General features: G+C 44.4%; 2 protein-coding genes across 2 annotated transcripts; one reads left to right on the top strand and one right to left on the bottom strand.

Moving 5' to 3' along the window:
• The first annotated feature begins 13,983 nt into the window (after positions 1-13,983).
• LOC133891248 (PWWP domain-containing protein 5-like) lies at positions 13,984-16,126 on the top strand. The gene is made up of 2 exons (XM_062331955.1): positions 13,984-15,769; positions 15,867-16,126. Exon 1 carries the CDS (start codon positions 14,056-14,058, stop codon positions 15,721-15,723), a length of 1,668 nt encoding a protein of 555 aa, XP_062187939.1. The 5' UTR covers positions 13,984-14,055; the 3' UTR covers positions 15,724-15,769; positions 15,867-16,126.
• Positions 16,127-17,312: 1,186 nt separating this feature from the next.
• Positions 17,313-20,180, bottom strand: LOC133891478 (probable sugar phosphate/phosphate translocator At3g11320). Its single transcript, XM_062332191.1, has 4 exons — positions 19,524-20,180; positions 18,945-19,048; positions 18,624-18,852; positions 17,313-17,804 (listed from the first exon to the last, which is right to left on the bottom strand). Exons 1-4 carry the CDS (start codon positions 19,980-19,982, stop codon positions 17,655-17,657), a joined length of 942 nt encoding a protein of 313 aa, XP_062188175.1. The 5' UTR covers positions 19,983-20,180; the 3' UTR covers positions 17,313-17,654.
• Between the last annotated feature and the right edge of the window lie 499 nt (positions 20,181-20,679).

Raw genomic sequence — 20,679 nt, forward strand, 5'->3', positions numbered from 1 at the left:
TTTCACGCATCCCGAGGCCTTCCAGGGTCTTCATCCGTGCCATCTAGGTGGGGTGATTTCTTTCTACTGGGGGGAAAGAACCTTATGGATGTATGACCAATAGGCCTTTTGTACATCTGGCAGAGATGTCGCAAAGCCTTGCGAGAGATAGCTTGGTAGGTGTCAGCAAACCTAAGCCCCATGGTGGTCACAGTCCACGACACCTTGTCGAGGTGATCTTCATTGGCTCCGATGTGGATGGTAACTTCACAGCGCTCGGTGTCACATTCTTCAAACTCCCTGCCAACGTACTCTGGGTGTTCCGTGATACCCAGCCTGGCCATGGTAGCGTACAACACCTTTGGGAAACCGGGGGTGTCCAGGCAGTACTCGGCTACCCAACCAAGTTCTTCCATCTGCAGAGAAAAGGACAATGCTTGTAAAAGAGTTTTTCAATAGAGGAGAGAAGAGAAGAAGATTTTGTAACATAGTTTTTAAGAAAGTTTTCATGTCCATGTCTACGGTCTCGTCCTACATCCAAGTATGGCTCTGATACCACCTGAAGCGCCCCGGGTTACCCCTGATGCTTAAAACCTTTATTTAACCAGTCCCTAAATTAGTCGCTGGTAAATAAGAGTCTTATAACAGATGTTACCACGACCATACAACACAAGAGGCGGTGAACATACTCCACCAACCTAATAAAACATACAACACTAGACAACACTACAGGAACAACAAGGTCCACGACAATAGAGTGCACAACAGGGACAACATGAAGATCATGCCACTCCACAGGCAACTCGGGTACAGACGCCATCGAGACCTATTCGTCAGCCTCACCGTCTGCTTCGGTGAAGTCCGGATCGTCCTCTGGAAGCATAAGCAAGGGTGAGTACAAAAGTACTCAGCAAGTTCCAACCCTTGCCCTACGACAGGGATGGAAAATACATGCATATGATATCATCAAGGAATAAGCTGTAAGGTTAACTTTGTGGAAATGCCAAGTATACACATGCAAGGGATCATTTTCACAAGGCAAGTTTGTGAAAAACAACATATCATCGTTAGTAAATGAAGCGGGTTTGAGCCGTGGTGGAAGGTCACCAGGACCCAAATTTTAGGGTTGCCAGATACCCCATCCACGGCAATTCACGGCACACTACCGGTCCTATATCCAAAAACAGGCACACCTTGCCCGCTCATTTTCCAAGGAAACACACACAACCCATACTAGTTGCTGTGACCGAACCATAGTTCGTCCATGACCGTGGACATGACTATTTGAATATTTTAACCTCTGCAGAGTGGTACACTTTACCCGCAAGCTGAGTTTGGCAACATAGCACCATCATGGCAGTGCGACTCAACAAAGCCATCACCCACCACAACATCATCTCACTAGCCGCCTACTGGAGCTAACCAGGGGTTCCTGACCTTTAACTAGGCCTCCAACCGGGTTGCCAAACCTGCATCGCTTGCACCTGCTCTGTGATTTCCCATTGCACACCTGCCTCCAGACGACAGTAAACTAGCTGGTGGAGTTTAGGCTAAGTCCTGCCCATATAGGTTTATGTGGTTGTACGGTAAAGACTAGGTAGTGAAATGTACGAGATGTCGCCTAGAGGGGGTGTGAATAGGCGATTCCTGCAATTTAAAAACTTAACAGCGGATAACTGGATTCGGATACTCCGGGTTATACAGAACCCGGATACTCCAGCCTTATCCGGATAGTCCGGATTATACAGGAAAATGAAACTAAAGAACTGTTGAGTAAATATATTGATTCCAAGGGTTACCACAGGTTCTAGAGGAGGTCTAAGTACCTTATCACTAACACCCTGCAGTCACAAGCACACTAACAAGTAGATCGGGAAAATCCCCAAATATTAACTAAAGCAAGTTAATGTGCAACAAAATGAAATGGACAAGAATTTGTTCCCAAAGTTTGACTACTTCACAAAGAGGTGTCTACGCCTCCGTTGAGGAGCTCACAAAGAGCCGAGTCTTTTCCAAACCTTTCCTCTCCCAAGCGACCACAAAGATCAAGCGAGGGTTCTTACTCAAATCAACGAGGGTAACACAAACTTCCCGGGGCACTCCACAAATTTGGGTGCTCCCCGGGTGACGTCTTGCCGTCTAGGAGCTCACAGCTCCAATAGAAAAGAATGCAGATCAAAAGCTCGTTGATGACCTCAAGTGCTCAAGAGTGGAATTTTTGCTTTCTAGCACTCAAACTCACTTCCTAAACCCTAATCTCCAAATCTTGCACAAATTTGAGCTCTAGAGGAGTTAGGAGGGCTATTGAATGGCTTTGGAAGTATATGTCCACGAGTTGGTTCAGCAGCACCCCAACAAAGGGGGTGAGGGGTATATATAGCTCACTTCAAAAAACTAGCCATTACAGTCTATTTTGAACTGACCCGGAGTATCTGGGTTCACCCGGAGACTTCGGATAATACACGAAGACTTCGGCAAAATACACTGTCCGAAGCCTCTCCGGAGGGCCCGGAGACATCAGGACCCGGAGTATCCCGGCCAACCCGGAGACTCCGGGTAACACACTTAAGGCCTACCCGAGACTCTCTGGCGGAGTCTCACTCGGAGACTCCGGCAAGGAACAGAACACCGGAGTATCTGGGCTAACCTGGAGACTCCGGGTTAAGCACACAAGTCTTACCCGAGACTCGCTGGCAGAGCCTCACTCGGAGACTCCTGCCAGAACCAGAACACCGGAGTATCCAGGCCAACCCGGAGACTCCGGGTTGAGCACACAAGGCTTTACCCAAGACTCACTGGTGGAGTCTCACTCAGAGGCTCCGGCCACAATGGAGTATCCGAGCTAACCCAGAGACATCGGGTTGAGCTTCTTAGACTCAAACCGAGACTCTCTGGAGGAGTCTCACTTGGAGACTCCGGCCAACTGGACAGAGTCCGGAGTATCCGGGTTCACCTGGAGACTCCGGGCTCAGACAACAAAACTATTTCCCGGTGTCCATGAGTGATTGTGTCTCTCATCTTTTGGTCCTAAAAGGATATTGTGTGCACCGAGATATCTTCAAGACTATCAACATGCATCCCTCTTGATAGTACGGCTATCCTTAACTCAAATTCAAAATAAAATAAATTTAAACCTATTGAGTAACTATATGCCGCTTCTCTTTTCTTTTTGAGGGACGCCAACAACTCTTATCTTAACCAATGGAACTTAAAACCCATTCATAAACTCAGCAAACCATTAGTCTCTTAATCGTTTATCATCAATAAGCCAAAACCCACTTAGGAGGCCTAGATGCACTTTCAGGTAGGATGTCATATCAAGTCGGTCCTTATGTGAACCAGGGTAAATATCTCCACATGGATCCTGCCACACAGGCATCACTCCTCACGAAGCCTGCCACACAGGCAGCACTTCAACTCCCTAGGCGTCCCCAACGGAACCCGATTTTCCCTAGCTCTAACCGGTTCTCATTTGTTATCATCATCCGACAAGTTGTCCCATCCCATTACTCATGTAACACCAATCACCAAGTTTTACATAGTTCGCAAAACTATACTTGTTTAAGCATGAAATAACGGTGGTGATTACCATCCTAATCATACTAGAACAAGGTAATCATCTTAGCACAATTACCATAGCCGAGACAAAAATCCAAGGGATACCAAGATTGTATTCAGGGTATTCACAAGCAGGTCGGCTAATCTATAATAGGACATAACTAACTTCAACATTTTAAATTATGCCTTTACGTAATATATCATGCAATTGAATCTGTGGAAAACGGCGGCTACAGGAGGTGGTGATAAAACTGGGTTCAACATGATCAAAGAGAAACGGATTGAGACTTGCCTCCACAGAAGTCCTCGAGAGGGTCCTGCTCGAAGCCTTGCGTTCCCGGCTCCTCCTCCTCGTCCTCGAACGCTCTGGGCTCTAATGCGTATCACACAAACAACATAAATAAATATAAACAAAATATAAATAAATTTGAAACTGGTATGAATAGATAGAGTTTGAATTTAGATGAAGATTTGTGGAAGAATAATCGAGATCGGAGTTGAAACAGAGGAGAAATGGGCTTCAAAATTTGATCGGTAGTTTAATTCAAGAAAAAGGAAAAGGGGGAATATTCACTAGAATATTCTCCAAAATAGGTTATTCCGGAAAATACCGAAAAATTACTGTGCACAAGTGTTCATTAGGCTTTGGTCTGAACTAGGTTGGGCTTGTTTTGTGTGAATGGGTCGGCTCGGTTGGTGGGCTGAATCAGGCCGGCCTTGCGGGCCACTGAGTCAGGGTAGTGATGAGCCCATGGGTCTTTCAGATACAATCAATTTATTCTTAAGTTGCATGAAACCACTAAAAAAAATATAGAGAGCATGACTAAAAAATATAGAATTGCTGGAAGTAAAGGTAGGAATGAAATAAAATTTGAATCAGATGATTTATTTTGGTTGCATTTGAGGAATGATAGGTTTTCAGAACTAAGAAAGTCAAAATTGATGTCTAGAGCCGATGGACCATTTAAGATAATTGAGAAAATCAATGACAATGTATACAAATTGGACCTACGTGTTGATTTTGGGGTTAGTCCCATATTTAACATTTCAGATTGAAGCCTTACTTGGGAGAAGAAGAAGAGCTTGAGTCAAGGACGACTCCAATTCAAAAGGGGGAGGATGATGAGCCCATGGCTCCTTCGAATACGATCAATACCACAAAATAATTCTCAAATCATACAAGGTCCAATTACAAGAGCACGTGCACAACAATTAGACCACCAGGTGAACTCCTTTCTCACTGTTAATGCTTCCTTGGATGGATTCCTACTAAATTCTTGTGATGTTTTATTGCTTAAAAATATGAGAGAAGCACCACAATTTTACCCGAACGTCACCCCTCGAAGGCCAAGTCTACTCAGACTCGAGGATGAGCTCTAGTCGTGGTTGTGGTCGAGTCACAGGACAACATATCAGTAAAACAGGCATAACTTTCTCATATGAAGTCCATTTTAGGTAATCTTGGACATTATGAAAATCTTACAATGAGCTCTTTCCAATGGATATGAGTTCGACCAAATATTCCTTATAGTTTAGTCAGAGTCCCAGAAATAAGGTGTTGCGCCACTGTTTTGGACCCTGTTGGGTCTTGTAATCGTGTGGAGGTCGGAATCCTGGTTGTGCACGCCTCTTTCCACAGCTGCACAACCCTAGGTCAACCTCCTCATATTTCCCCTATATATACACAGTAGCCGCCATAGTTTAGGCTTGGATTTTGCTTAAATTATTCTATTTCATACAGTTTCGCCGCTTGTTCGGTTTGTGGAACCCCAACTCAAGCACTTCATTGGTAATTAACAATATTCAGATTGCATCTATCTATTCTTACTTGTGTTCTCGATTCTCTTGCAGGAAAATCCTTCTTGACGAGGTCAACCGCGTCTTCGTCGTTTTTCATCACCTAGAGTACAAAAAATTGCCCCACGAAAATATTTAGATCTTAGTTTTTCCGTTGTCCAAACCACTTTGTGCCTTCACAATTTTGTTTTCAGTATTCGCGTTGTTGAGTTTGAGTCCATCGTCGCTGTCTTTGTTGCTGGTCGAGTCATCGTGATCTAGTTTCTAGTGTCGAGTCTTGCTGTTTAGTCGTCGTGTATCTCGGCCTGCCCTTGTTTGCTATAGCCGAGATTGTGTCTCTAGTCGAGTCGACCGTCAACTCATGTTTGACCACTAGTCGATTTAACCATCTACTCGAATTCGACCACTAGTCAAGTCGACCATCAAGTCATGTTCGACCACTAGTTGCTTCAACCATCTACTCGAGTTCGACCACTAGTCGAGTCGACCATCAAGTCGTGTTCGACCACTAGTCGCTTCCACCATCTACTCGAGTTCGACCACTAGTTGAGTTGACCACCCACTCGGGGTCCCGACCAGTCACTCCGACCACCTGCTCAGGGTTCGACCAGTCACTCCGACCACCCACTCGGGGCCCCGACCAGTCATTCTGACCACCCCCTCAGAGTCCGACCAGGCACATCGACCACCCACTCGGGGTCCTGGCCAGTCACTCCGACCAACCCACTCAGGGTCCCGACCAGTCACTCCGACCACCTAGTCGAAATTGCCCACCTTCTCGGATCCGATCATCACAGCTGAAATAGAGGTAGCCAAAGTTTGGAGAGAGAGAGAGAGAGAGAGAGTATCTTTTTATTACCTTTATACCCCTACTCTCTGGAAAAGTTTGTGACCCACGTAACTCACTGGTCTTAGAAAAGGCAGTAGAAGAGTTTTGAGTTTTTGTCACATTCGCAAAAAAGAAAAGAAAAGCAAAGAGTGCAAACAAAGAAAGAAGCAAATAGTGCAAAAAAGAGAGAGAATTAAAAAAGAAGAGAGAATTAGTTTGCATTGCGAATTTTGTTTCATTGTACTCGTGTCTGTTATAGTTTTCGGCTTGCTTGAGTTAGTTGTAGGAACGTGTTCGGGCCAACAACTGTGATGAGTATTGTAGACTTTTATTCAGCTTTGCTAATCTGATTTTAATTATTTGGTATTCCTTGCTACTAAATACTGCCTGTCCAAGCTACACCTTCTCTCGATCAGAACGATTTCTCCCTTTGCAACTACCTCACTCGTACCCAATAATGTATCACGAACCAGGCACCGGTTGTGCCAACTGCGGTGATTGGTACAAACACTTGTAAGAGTGTGGTAAAATGCTTGAGAGTGTGTGACTCAACCTCCACCAGCTAGTAGTCGATAGGGATAATTTATCTTTCATTGTTTTCTATCTTCGACTAACTATGACAGGAGAAGCATTGGATGCACAGGAGTGTGTTTTGAGGGAAGAACTTACAATGGTGTTGAATAATCATAGACAAGCTATTACTGACGACTTCGATAAGAAGCTTACGGAGACAAACACTACATTGCAACAATTTAATGATAGTATTGCCATGCTCAATACACGCTTTGATCGAGTGGTTAATCAGCCACCAAACTATGGGTGTGTGGATCCTCATGGCGCAGCCCATGAACATGATGAGTTCGTCGCAGATGATGAAATTTTGAAGCAAGAACAAGACGTCTTTGATGCACGATAACATGACCAATTAAACTTCAACCGTCAAGGTATGCGAGGTAATAATTTTCAGCAACATAACCTACATGTTAATGATAATCTATTTGTTAAGTTTAAGTTTACCATACCATCTTTTGCGGGTGCTTATGGTGTTAAAAAGTATTTAGAATTGGAGATGACGGTTGAACATAAGTTTAATGCTCATTTAATTCCTGAAGTGTATAGATTTCGGCAAGCCACTAGTGAATTTAAAGAATTTGCAATTATCTAGTGGAATAGAGTATGCATCGATGGATTAACGCCTACCACATGAAATGCTTTAAAGGTTGCTATGCGTAACAAATTTGTTCCACCCTCTTTTAAACGTGATTTGCATAAAAAAATGCAGTGCTTAAACAAGGTGATAGATCCGTAGAAGAATATTATCAGGAGCTACAAATTAGTATGTTGAGTTGTGATATTATTAAGAATGAAGAGGCTGCAATGGCACGCTTTTATGGAGGGATAAGGCGTGAAACCAGGACATAGTTGATTACAAAAAATACAATAATGTTCATAGATTGTTCCAACTTGCATGTTTGGCAGAAAAAATAATTGTAGGGATGACAACAGAGGCTAAGGAATAATTTTGGAAGCTCGATTACTTCAAAATAAATACCAGGATAAGTCAAAATAGCCCCATGTTTAGGTACACAGTTTGCTGCCCCCTTCTCGAGTAGGGCGCATCCCAGCAGTACCTTCGACATCGTCGCACGCTCCCGAGGTAAGCAAATTCGTAAGTGTGCAGGGTCTAGCCAAGAGCTCTTCTTCGGTTGCTTCTACAGGCCGATCGACCGGGATTGTATGCCACTGATGCAAGAGAATTGGCCATATCATGAAAGATTGCCTAAGTCAGCGAGCGCACATTGTAACAGAAGACGGTGGATATGTAAGTGCTAGTGATGTTGAGGATGAATATGCTCTTGCAGCTAACCATACAGGTGATGAGGATGCAGCGAGTGTTAAGCACTCAAATGAAGCAAGCGGAATAGCTACAACGCCATAATTTGTTTCCGATGTTCCTCATAGTCAAGGATTATCGTGTTCGAGTCATTATTGATGGAGGAAGCTGCAACAACTTAGTAAGTTCAGATATGATCAAGAAGCTTTCCTTGCCAACAAGAAACCATCATCATCCTTATCATATTCAATGATTCAACAACAAGTGGTAAGGTAAAGGTAATGCAAACAGCTAGGGTGCATTTTTCTATTGGTTCATACCATGATTGTATTGATTTCGATGTAGTACACATGCAAGCATGTTCACTTTTGTTAGGATGACCATGGGAGTTTGATACTGATGCAACATATTATAGTAGAAGTAATACGTACACTTTAATGTATAAAGGAAAGAAAATAACTTTTCTATCTTTAATCCGTGCTGAAATTGTGAAATGTGAATAAGAGATAGTTGAAAATAAGAGAAAAGAGTTTGAGAATGAATATGAAAATCAGCAAGTAGCGGAAAAAGTTTTTTCACCCGAAAAGGAGAAAGTAACAACAATTTCTAAGTCCGATGGAATTAGACTAAAATGGTGTGTTATGCTTGCTACTAAATTTGATCTTACTAAAATTTGTGATAATGAGCTGTCATGCTATGCTTTGATATGCAAATATGCTTTAGTTTCTCTCGAGAATATATCTAGCTCTTTGTCTTCTGCTGTTGCCAACCTTTTGCAGGAATTTGTGGATGTATTTTGAGCTGAGGTACCCCGAGATTACCACCTATTCGAGGAATTGATTATCAAATTGATTTGATTATGGGAGCAACTTTGCCAACTGTGCTGCATATAGGATCAACCCAGAAGAGACTAAGGAAATTCAGCGACAAGTCCAAGATCTTTTGGACCGCGGGTATGAACGAGAAAGTCTTAGCCCTTGTGCTGTTCCCGTTCTTTTGGTTCCTAAGAAATACGGTAGCTGGCGTATGTGTGTTGATTGTAGAGCCATCAATAATATTATTATAAGATATCGTTACCTTATCCCTAAGTTAGATGATATGCTTGATGAGTTGAGTGGTTCTATAATTTTCACTAAAATTGACTTGCGAAGTGTATACTACCAGATTAGAATGAAACTTGGAGATGAATGGAAGACTGCATTTAAAACTAAGTTTGGTTTGTACGAGTGGTTAGTAATATCTTTGGGTTAACTAATGCTGCAAGTACTTTTATGCGATTGATGAATGAGGTTTTACGTGTCTTCATTGGAAGATTCGTGGTGGTTTATTTTGATGATATCTTGATTTACAACAAGTTATATGAGCTACACTTTGATCATTTACGTGCTTTTTTTAACGCTTTGAGAGATGCACATTTGTTTGGTAACCTCAAAACGCGCACCTTTTGTACGGATCGAGTCTTTTTTCTTGGATATGTTGTTACTCCACAGTGAATAGAGGTGGATAAAGCAAAAATCAAAGCCATAAAGAGCTATCCAACTCCTGAGACTGTTACACAAGTGAGAAGCTTTATAGTCTTCCGGGTTTCTATTGACGATTTGTGCAGGATTTCAACACCATTGCTGCTCCATTAAATGAGTTGACAAAGAAATGAATAGTTTTCAAATGGGGACCTGCACAAGAACAAGCATTCAAGTTGTTGAAAGAGAAGCTCACCCATGCTCCATTGCTCCAACCCCTTGATTTTGGTAAGACATTTGAATTAGAATGTGATGCTAGTGGGATTGGAATTGGAGGTGTGCTAATTCAAAAAGGTAAACCTGTTGCTTATTTCAGCGAGAAATTAAGTGGGCCAAGTCTGAATTATTCCACTTATAATAAAGAATTGTATGCTTTATTTCGTGTACTTGAAACTTGTCAATATTATCTATGGTCTAAAGAATTTGTTATACATTCTGATGATGAATCGTTGAAACATATTAGAAGTCAAGCTAAACTGAATAAACGACATGCTAAATAGGTAGAATTTATTGAGTTTTTTTTTCATATGTCATAAAACATAAAAAAGGAAAGGACAATGTGATTATTGATGCGCTTTCTAGACGTTATACCATGTTATCCCAACTTGATCATAAGATTTTTGGTTTAGAGACCATTAAGGATTGGTATGCTGCTGATTTAGACTTTAAAGAAGTGTTTGAATATTGTAAAGAAGGGGAAACATGAAATAAATATGTGCTGAATGACGGATTGCAATATTGTGCTAACATGCTATGCATTCCAACTAGCTCCGTTCGTCTTTTGTTGTTGCAGGAGGCGTATGGAGGAGAATTAATGGCATATTTTGGAGCAAAGAAGACTGAAGATATGATGATCGCTCATTTCTTTTGGCTAAAGATGAGACGTGACGTCGAGCGCTACGTATCTCGTTGCACCTCTTGCAATAAAGCTAAGTCTCGCTTAAATCCACATGGTCTTTACATACCTCTTCATGTTCCTAGTGCACATTGGGAGGATATTTCTATAGATTTTATTTTAGGATTGCTTAGGACAAAGAGGAGGAGGGATAGTGTATTTGTAATTCTGGATTATTTTTCTAAAATGGCACATTTTATACCTTGTCACAAGAACGATGATGCTACAAATATAGCTGATTTATTTTTCAGGGAAATCGTTCGACTACATGGAGTGCATAATACTATCGTCTCGGATCGTGACACAAAGTTTTTGAGTCACTTTTGAAGATCACTTTGGAATAAATTAGGGACGAATCTACTGTTTTCTACTACGTGCCATCCTCAAACCGATGGTCAAACAGAGGTTGTCAACCGTACATTATCGACCATGTTACGGGCAGTTCTAAAGAAGAATTTGAGGATGCGGGAAGAGTGTTTACCACATATTGAATTTGCTTACAATAGGTCTGTACACTACACCACCAAGGTAAGTCCGTTCCAGGTAGTGTATGGATTTAATCCCCGTGCTACTATTGATTTACTATATTTGCCTACTTTTGAAGACTTAATTTAGATGCTAAGAAATGTGCTAAATTTATTCTTAAGTTGTATGAAACCACTAAAAAGAATATAGAGAGCATGACTGAAAAGTATAGAATTGCTGAAAGTAAATGTAGGAAGGAAATAAAATTTGAACCAGGTGATTTAGTTTGATTGTGAGGAATGATAGGTTTCCAGAACTAAGAAAGTCAAAATTGATGTCTAGAGCTGATGGACCATTTAAGATAATTGAGAAAATCAATGACAATGCATACAAATTGGGCATACCTGTAGATTTTGGGATTAGTCACACATTTAACATTTTAAATCTGAAGCCCTACTTGGGAGAAGAAGAAGAGCTTGAGTCGAGGACGACTTCAATTCAAGAGGGGGAGGATGATGAGCCCATGACTCCTTCAGATACGATCAATACCGCCAATAATTCTCAAATCATACAAGGTCCAATTACAAGAGCACGTGCACAACAATTAGACCACCAGGTGAACTCGTTTCTCGCTGTTCGTGCTTCTTTGGATGGATTCCTACTAAATTCTTGTGATGTTTTATTATTTAGGAATATAGGAGAAGCACCACAACCTTACCCGAACACCACCCCTCGAATGCCAAGTCTACTCAGATTCAAGGATGAGCTCTAGTCGTGGTCGTAGTCGAGTCAGAGGACAACACATCAGTAAAACGGGCATAACTCTCTCATACGAAGTCCGTTTTAAGCAATCTTGGACATTCTGGAAAGCTTACGATGAGTCATTTCCAATGAATATGAGTTTGACCAAATATTTCTTATAATTTAGTCAGAGTCAAAGAAATAAGGTGTTGCGCCACCATTTTGGACCTTGTTGGGTCTTGTAATCGTGTTGGGGTCGGAGTCCAAGTTGTGCATGCCTCTTTTCATGGCTGGACAACCCTAGGTAGACCTCGTCACATTCTCCCTATATATACACAGTAGCCGTCATAGTTTTAAGTTTGGATTTTGCTTAGATTATTCTGTTTTATACAGTTTCGCCGTTTATTCGGTTTGTGGAATCCCAACTCGAGCACTTCATTGGTAATTAGTAATATTCAGATTGCATCTACCTATTCTTGTTTATGTTCTCGATTTGCTTGCAAGAAAAACCTTTTTGGTGAGGTCAACCGCGTCTTGCCACGGTTGATAACTACAAAATAGTAGTCTACTAGTTGCGAGGGTTCTCAATCTATTCTGTTCGAAGCCTTTGGATCATCAACGTCAAAACTCCATCAATCGACTTATCATATTACCTTCGGAAGATCGGGCAAATACGTATCAGGTAGTCTAGAGCGGCCCAGGGGAAATGGCGCCCAGGCCGAGCGTTGCCGCTGCTCGGACGTCGCCTCATGGCGGCGGACACGCTGGAGCCTCGCTAGAACGGGGCTCCCGACCTCCATTTGCGCCGGTGAAGGCACGGGGAGATAGAGAGGAGATGATGGGGAATCCATTTTTTGTGGCGTGCGGGCGAGGGAAGGGATGGAGACGGCTGGTGGCGTGCTGCCATGGGAGCGTGTCGGTGAGCTCGTGGATAGGTGAGGTGAAGGCCGGGGAAGGGAAGATGGGTGCTTGGGAGGGTGGAGGAGGTGGCTAGGAGGCTCTGGGTGGACTGATGGTGGCAGAGGCGGGCCAAAGAGGGAGATCGACAGGGAGGAGCTCGGTGGTGGAGACAGAGAGCCGTGAGAGAAAGAGGTGAGGGAGAGGATGACTGGAGCTTGCCTTGCGAGCTCGGTGAGTGGCAAGGAAGTGCAAGGAGGCTTTTTATAGGCGAGCGTCGAGCTATGGCGACCGGCAGCGGGTCCACGGCGACGAGGCACGCGAAGTACGGCACGAAGCTCGGTCAAATGAAGTTAATGCCGGTGGTGTAGCAATTGGTGACCTTGTGCGGCGTGCGGCGAGGGAGAGTAAAGCCCGATAGTCTAGGCGGGCGGCGATTTTCTTTGCACGTGAACTCGGTCGGTGAAGTTGTTTGGGTGTGCGGTCGCCGTGCGTAGAGGTGGTGTGAACCGATGACTGTGGTGGCGGTATGGGCGGCGTCGGAACGGTTGGGAGGATGGCAGAGTCCGGCGGCGGGTTCGGTGGCTGGCGACTCGTGCGCGCACGGCCGCGAGAAGAAGGAGGCGGGGGCTGGGCCGGGGAAGGTGAGTTGGGCCGCCAGAGGAAGAAAGAGAGAGGGAGGGAAAAGAGGTGGGTCAGGCCGGGAAGAGGAAAAGAGAAAGAGGGGGAAGGCTGGGCTAAGGGAGATTGAGCCCAAAGTGAAGGGAGGGAAAAGAAAAAGGTTTTGTAATTTATTTGGGATCGATTTGAATTTTTTTGAACTGATTTGAAATAAATTTGAATTCAAATTTTAGCCGAAAACTAGGATGTTACACCATATTGTGAAATTCGTGAATGTAAATATCTCTTTTGTTATGCTATATTCTTTTACTTTTTCATATTACTATATTCTATATAGATTCTATATATGTGAAACATATGTACAATTACTAGTATTGAAGAAATGGATTTACGTTTGCTCACCAATTCCAGAGGTAAAGAAAGGCATATCTATGAGAAAATTACCGTCCTTTTTTGCTTCACCTTCAAGAGCGAGTGGAGTACATACATACATATACATGCATGACACGTACGGCCTCCAAAATCCACACAAGTACTTTTGAGCATCAATCATGTACTCATGTTTTATAATAATTATTGTACATCAGAAACGTTCCTGGGACTGGGGAATACAATAATTCATTGCTACTGTACTGTAGTAAGTTAAGTATTAGGGTTTACTGACTGGAGTAGTAGACCATTTTTTCCTTAATGTACTGCAGTAAGTAGAGTACGTTACTTAATGAGTGGAGTAGCTTTCCATTCCCATTCCCTTCCCTTTGCTCCCCATTCCCATTCCCTTCCCTTTCCTTCCCATTCCCTTGGACTATTCAATTCGAGGGAGGGATTGGATTGGATTCGCTTCGAGTCCCCATCCATCCATACCCCCTCCCCCCAAAAAAACTCTAACCCTAACCCTACCACCGCCACCGCCACCGCCATGTCCGGCCACATCGACCTCAACAACGCCGCCGCCGACCCCCAAACCAAGCGCGGCCGCGGCCGCCCCCGCAAGAACCCCCCGCCGCCCCCCAGCCACCCGCGCCCTCCGGATCCCAACGCCCCTAGGGTCGGCGGCTTCGCCCCCGGCGACATGGTCTGGGGCAAGAAGCTCACCCACGCCGCATGGCCGGGCCTCGTCTACTCCGCCGGCGGCAACGGCACCGGCCACGAGGGCCAGCTCCTCGTCTCCTACTTCGGCGACAAGGCCTTCGCCTGGTGCGACGCCGCCGAGCTCAGGCCCTACGAGCCCTACTTCCCCGTCGCCGAGCTCTACGACGACGGCGGCGAGGACTTCGACGCCGCGCTCGAAGCCTCCCTCGACGAGTTCTCCCGCCGCGTCGAGGACGCCCTCGCCACCGACCACTCCATGGCCCAGCGCCCCTTTCTTCCCACCGATTTCATCGCATTGCTCCGCGATCTGGCCGCCGATCGCATGGGATTCACCAACAGGGTCCAGGCCGCCGTTGCAAAGGCGCATGTCAGAGCCTTCGATAAGTTCAGGGCTCTGCCGGACCCGCCTCAGTACACCTTGGAGCTCGGCTTGCTCAATGATGCCCCCGACATCATGCCCAAACCTAAAGCCAGGGATGCCTCCTTCAACTGCAACTCAGCTTCCACCCCATCCAGGAGGGGGAGGAAGAGGAAGGAGGAAGTCATCAAGGACGACTCCGATGAGGACTGGGACCCCAGAAAGAAGGGGGGCACTGACTCCGATTCCGATGTGGATTTCGACCGCAGGATGGGCTCCAGAGGAAGGGGCAGTGGTGCGCTGCGTGGGAGGCCTCGCGGGAGGCCCAGGAAAACTGATGCCCGGATGGATGCACAGCTCAAGGATGAGGAGATGGACGAGAAAATGGAGTACCCATCAGCCGCTCAGATGTTGCTCCAGCTTTCATCACTTGCTGCTGATCCTGTATATGGTAACTATGACTCTGTTCCTGTGATTGTTAGCTTCTTCTCAAAGTACAAGGACTCGGAAGCGCCTAGTGTATACGAAGATAAAGAGCTGCTGGAGATCTTTGGTACCAAGAAGGGTAGGAAAAAGTCGATCGGAACCTTGTGCACAGCCACAAAGGCAGAAGCTTACGATGACAATGAACAATTGGTGACTGCGGATGGTCAGAGGGGCCGGAGAAAGTCTGCGGGGAGCTTGTACTCAGCTAGAAAGGCGGAAGATTCGTATTGGTGCAATATCATCATCAGCGATTTTGATGATGGAGATAGTGATTACGAAGGCCACAAAAGGAAGCGGGCGTCTCAGAACAGGAGTGGCAATAAGAAGATGAAGCAAGAGGAGCCACCTCAAGGTGGGGCCTCTACTGATCCTCCTTCAGATGAGAAACCGGCAGATGGTCCGGCAGCTTTGATCTTACATTTTAGTAGTCCAGAAGCTATTCCTTCTGTGGATGACATCAATAGCATATTCCGCATACATGGACCTATCATGGAGTGTGAGACCGAGATCACTAAGAAGTCAAAAATTGCAAAAGTTGTTTTTTCCAAGCGTGCTGACGCAGAACGGGCATTTAACAGTTCAGGAAGGTATAATGCGTTTGGTCCATCGCTTCTGAACTATGAAATTAAATACTTGCCATCCGCGCCCTAGGTTTCTTAAGTGCTGCAGTCTAAACTGGGTATGCTGCCATTCAGAGGTACATACACCCCAACCGTTTCCAACCATATTTCCTGATTCACTTACCCTTGCTAATTTATTCCACCCTTTATCAAAATTTCATATTCTGGATTCAGGAAATGCACCATGAAGATTGGAGCAAGGGAGCATGAGTTCATGCCACTGACTTAGAGCTAGGACAGCTCACTGACCAGGTCACATTAGTCACTGAGTTGGGTGAGCAAATTTTAGGCTTTCTCTGGTTACATGCGTCTGGACGTCTGGCTGTGTACTTGGTATTGGAGTTAGTTTATTCTAGCATGTTAGCAACTTATCCTTTTTGTATTTCCTAGTAATTGCACAGCTGTGGATCTTTATGTTATGTTGTTTTTCAGCTCATGCTTCCTCTTTTAGCTCCTAGTGAACTTTAAGCCCCTATAGAATGTGGTGTTTTATGTGTTTTAGTAATGGCTATTTCAAGGAAGTCGTAGAATCTGAGTATTGCAGCGCTTAAATAATAGTTTGCTTAGGCATACAATTTATTTAATTATGCCAAGGCTAGTAAAGTAGTTATGGAATTTCCATGAAATTCGTCGGAATTTGTTTAGTCTTTTTTTAATCTAATGCTCTGTTTGCACTACCTTTGAGCTTTGGTTCTTATGAACCCACTGGGTGTCACTTTGGCCAATTTAATACATATGCTTGAATTTGGCTTTGTTCTTTTGGGGCTATTTCTTGTCATGTGTGTTAACTGCGGTGGAACTTTCCAATTTGCTATGCATTACGGACTTGTGTACTCGAGTGATCCATGTGGTTCAGTTACATCATGGTGGGATTGGTTTTGAATTTGATTACAGCAATATTAATACTACAGACTTATTCTAGCAAGCATTGTATACAATCATCTCTGTTCGACCCAATGTTGTATACCCAGCATCGTGATATGTTGTCCTAGTGATTGGCACTCTGTCGAGGCACAAAGTCAGAAGGCACTGGTAAAGACGTTTGGTATGTCTGAAAAGATGAGGAATTCGAAGGCAAGAGTCAGTTTTGTCGGTGTTCTGTTTTTGTAAGTGTTTTATTTAAGTTGCTTTTAGAACAAAGGAGGCCGGTAGGAATCTCCTGCAGTTTCTACAAAATCCGTCTGGATTAGGGGGAACGTGGGCAGGTAGGAATAGGGTAGGCATAAGAGGAGGCCAGGGCGAAGTCAGATCGGGTTCTCGATGCATTTCTTCTGTAAATTCGGCAGCGAAGCAATGGCGCTGGGCTCGCTCAATGATGCATGCGTAATGCGTTGCGTGGTTTGACCCAAACAAAGTAGAGCGAAATATATCGATGGATCATATTCATGGTACCAAGAGTGCAGGAAGTTTTTTTTTTTAAACGTCGGTCCCCTTCCTGGAGGCAGGAAGGCTTCTTTGGAGCCTTGACGGGGCATGCATCCTGCGCAGCCCCCTGGCTCAAACGCGGGAGGGCCTCCGTCACTGCCAGCCGAGCTAACGCTCGGATGCAAGCAATGCCGCGTAAACAACTGCTTGTCATCATCAACCATTTCACTAGACTGGAGCAGTACAGCAACAACGGGAAGTTTATTCAAAGTGTTGTATAAAATAATCGATGATGCTGGTGTTACATCAGGGAGGGAGTCCAGGATAGCTTAGGTACAAAACAAACTACACATCGCCCTCCTCTTTAGACGACGATAGCAAAACCAAACCCAAGACCAATTAATAATAGTAATAGAAAACTGTTTCCACTAATCATGTCATGTCATGCTAGTACTATATCTATGTGGATACGATTATCCCCAATGAATAGATCGATCTCACAGGAAGGAAGGAAGAATACAAGTATTATTGGCCCTCACTAGCTCATCGATCGCTGAGTCAAAGATTAGGGTTCCTTGGTCCTAACTGCCGCAGCTTTCATTGCTTGGTGCGCTTTTTAGCTTCACTGTAAAGAATCACCCCTATGACAGTCAGCGTGTAACCGAGCATCCCAGTTACAGAGACAGGGTTCCTGAATATCAGAATTGAGATCACAACTGCAACGGCACCTTTTGCGTTGCCCAGGACCTGCAAAAAGACCACAATTATCATGCTCTCTGACCATCAATTCCGCATGTATTTCCTAACGAAACTAAGGTGAATATGGTGTGTCACAGGAAGCAGCCACATTGAAACACATCGAAACCCATCCTCAGTCAGATGAACTGAAATCCTGGTAAACTAATCATCTCAGGTACATTATACGCCAGAACTAGCTATCTGCTATCAGTATGTTACTCAAGCACATTATTCGCTAACGACTTTATGTGTTATCTATTATTCACTAACCATTGTTGCTTGTTATATACTATTCACTAACTAAGCACTGTTGTTTGCTATCCATTATTCACTACCACTGTTGCGTGTTATCTATTATTCACTAACTAACCACTGTTGCGTGTTATCTATTATTCACTAACTAACCACTGTTGCTTGTTATCTATTATCATTGAGACACTAACAACTGTTGCTTGTTATCTATTATTGACCTCTATCAAAGGAGAGTGTTGCTTGTTGTCTGAGGTCAACATCATCAGATACAAATTTTCCTAGGCCGAATCATGTGGAAGCATTATTTGCAAATAGCTGCTTAGTTGGAGAAGCTAGTTCGTTACAGAGATTCCACGGAGCAGCAATTTATTTGTTCAACTTTATACTGTCAGTCTCACCAATCTAATGACCATGGCATGATTTCACGGTCGTAGATTGCTCAGTGCAAATTTTCATTCTCGACAATGGGGCACATGAAAAGTAAAGCATCTTTAACGAAAGGAAATCCCCCATGTTGAGCGAAGAAAGTTGCTAACTTAGTAGTAACTTCTTGAGGACTGAGATAGCATGGCATACCTGTAGGGTCAACGCACTAGTGTGCTTTGTCACCAAGAAATTGGTCAAATTCACGAAGTACGCCAGGGAAGAGTTGAACAACAGGTACCAAATTATGTTGAAGTCCTTTTTGGCCAGTTCCATAGTAACGGCAACAACATTATCCTCCATGAAGATAGTAGCAGGAACCAAAAGAATAACAGCAATTGGTGCCATGTACATGAGCAGGTTCATGGAATTAATCTTCTCCCTGCGAGTTGACAGATGAAACTAGATTCAATAAGACACAAGTTTGGAAGAGGCAAGCAAGCCATTGGACAGAAGCCAAACAAGGTGGATTACCCGTCAGAAGACATAAGAATCCCTTGCAAGACTGTCTTCAATGCTCTTGCAGCAGTTGCTCCAACGCACATGACGAATCCAAAGAGATGAAAGCTCGGTTCACCCTGCAAGATTATTTAGTCAATAGGATGATCCACTCTTTTCACATATATTCTTTTTCTTTCTTATAAGAGATTATCAAAGCAAGTAAGAAACACACAGTAACTTGAAACTTGATAAGAATCATAAGAAAAGATTCTACATGTATATTGGCAGGTGGGATGCTAAATTGTTGGGGTCGGTGAATGTGATCCTTTGCTTGTCAACTGAAAATTACAACTGAGGAGGTTCAGGGTGGTAGATCACACTACATTGTTCGCTTCTTTATGCACATGTGGAAAAAGGAAAAGCAACCCAGTTCCGAACGAATTTTGAAATCAGCACAAGAAATGCATTCTCAACGAGAGCCGTGGGCACAGGCGAGGAATGTTGAAAGAAGAGATCCGCGTCCCCGGGAATGAGGGGCGGGGATTGGGGATCTCACTCATCTAGTGAAGTAAAGTAAAGAGGAAACAAAAATGTATACGAAGAAAAACTTACGCCGCTGGCGATGATGACGCCGGTGACGACTGGGACGAGCGCGAGGTAGGTGAGGAAAGACTCGCGCTTGACGGTCATGAGGTATGCGAAGACGGCGGTGAAGAAGGGGGTGGTGGCGCCGACGGCTTGGTTGAAGGAGACGGGGAGGTATCGGAGGGAGATGTTGCCGGAGACGACGGAGGCACAGAAGACGAGGCTGAGGGCGGCGATCTTGGCGAGCTGGAAGCGGGAGCGGGGGAGCTGCATGGGGACGATGCGGAGCCATGCGATGGCGGCGTATGAGAGGAGGGAGCAGGCGGCCATGTGGCACATGGTGAGGAAGATGGGGTACTTGAAGCCGTAGTTGCTGAGCAGGTACTTGTTGAGCAGCAGCACCCCGATGTTGGAGGAGTACCACGCCGTGACCAGGCCCACCGTGAAGAGGCGGCCCTTCCCGACGCCGGCATCCTTGGCCGACATCTCCTCCTCCTCCTCCTCCTCCTGTGGTGCTTGTTGGGCGGATCTGGCTGGTGGGAATTGTATGTAGTGTTGTTGGGAGGAGAGGAGGGAGGGAATGACTAGGACGTATGGATGGACAAGAAGAAAGACGAGGGAGGAGGAGGAGGAGGAAGAAGAGATGCAGCCAGGGGAGGAGGACCAAGGTGGAGGAGAGAGAAAGCAAAGTTCCCCTGCCCCTGCTTTATTATTTATTTTCTTTTATTTTATTCTTGGACGTCCGATCCCTCCATTTCCTGATCAAGGAATTTCAGGAAATGTGCAAATTAAATTCAACCAAAACATTCATTGGGCAGTATAATCTATAACATCAGCATCAACCAATCAGCACAAGCAATTTCAGACAGACACATGATAAGACACCATTAAACCATATAATAACCCTTGCAGTTAGTTGCATGAGTAAGACGATGACGATTGAACTCTCCAGCAACTTAACTGTATCAGTGCCCTCACACCAAAAGCACTAGGTGCGTTTAGTTGGAGGACGAAGTTAGATAGGATGAATTTATTTCTGTTTTTAGGGATGGGATTGTCTAATTTTCTGTTTGTTTAGATGGATGGGATGAACCAGTTTTCTGTTTAGTTGATGAGATTAGAGTGGATATGATGAGTTAGTTTTCTGTTTGGTTGGATAGATTAGATAAGTTGAGTTGATGTA

This window comes from Phragmites australis, chromosome 14 (assembly GCF_958298935.1).
Source record: "Phragmites australis chromosome 14, lpPhrAust1.1, whole genome shotgun sequence".
In the NCBI taxonomy this organism is placed as follows: Eukaryota; Viridiplantae; Streptophyta; class Magnoliopsida; order Poales; family Poaceae; genus Phragmites; species Phragmites australis.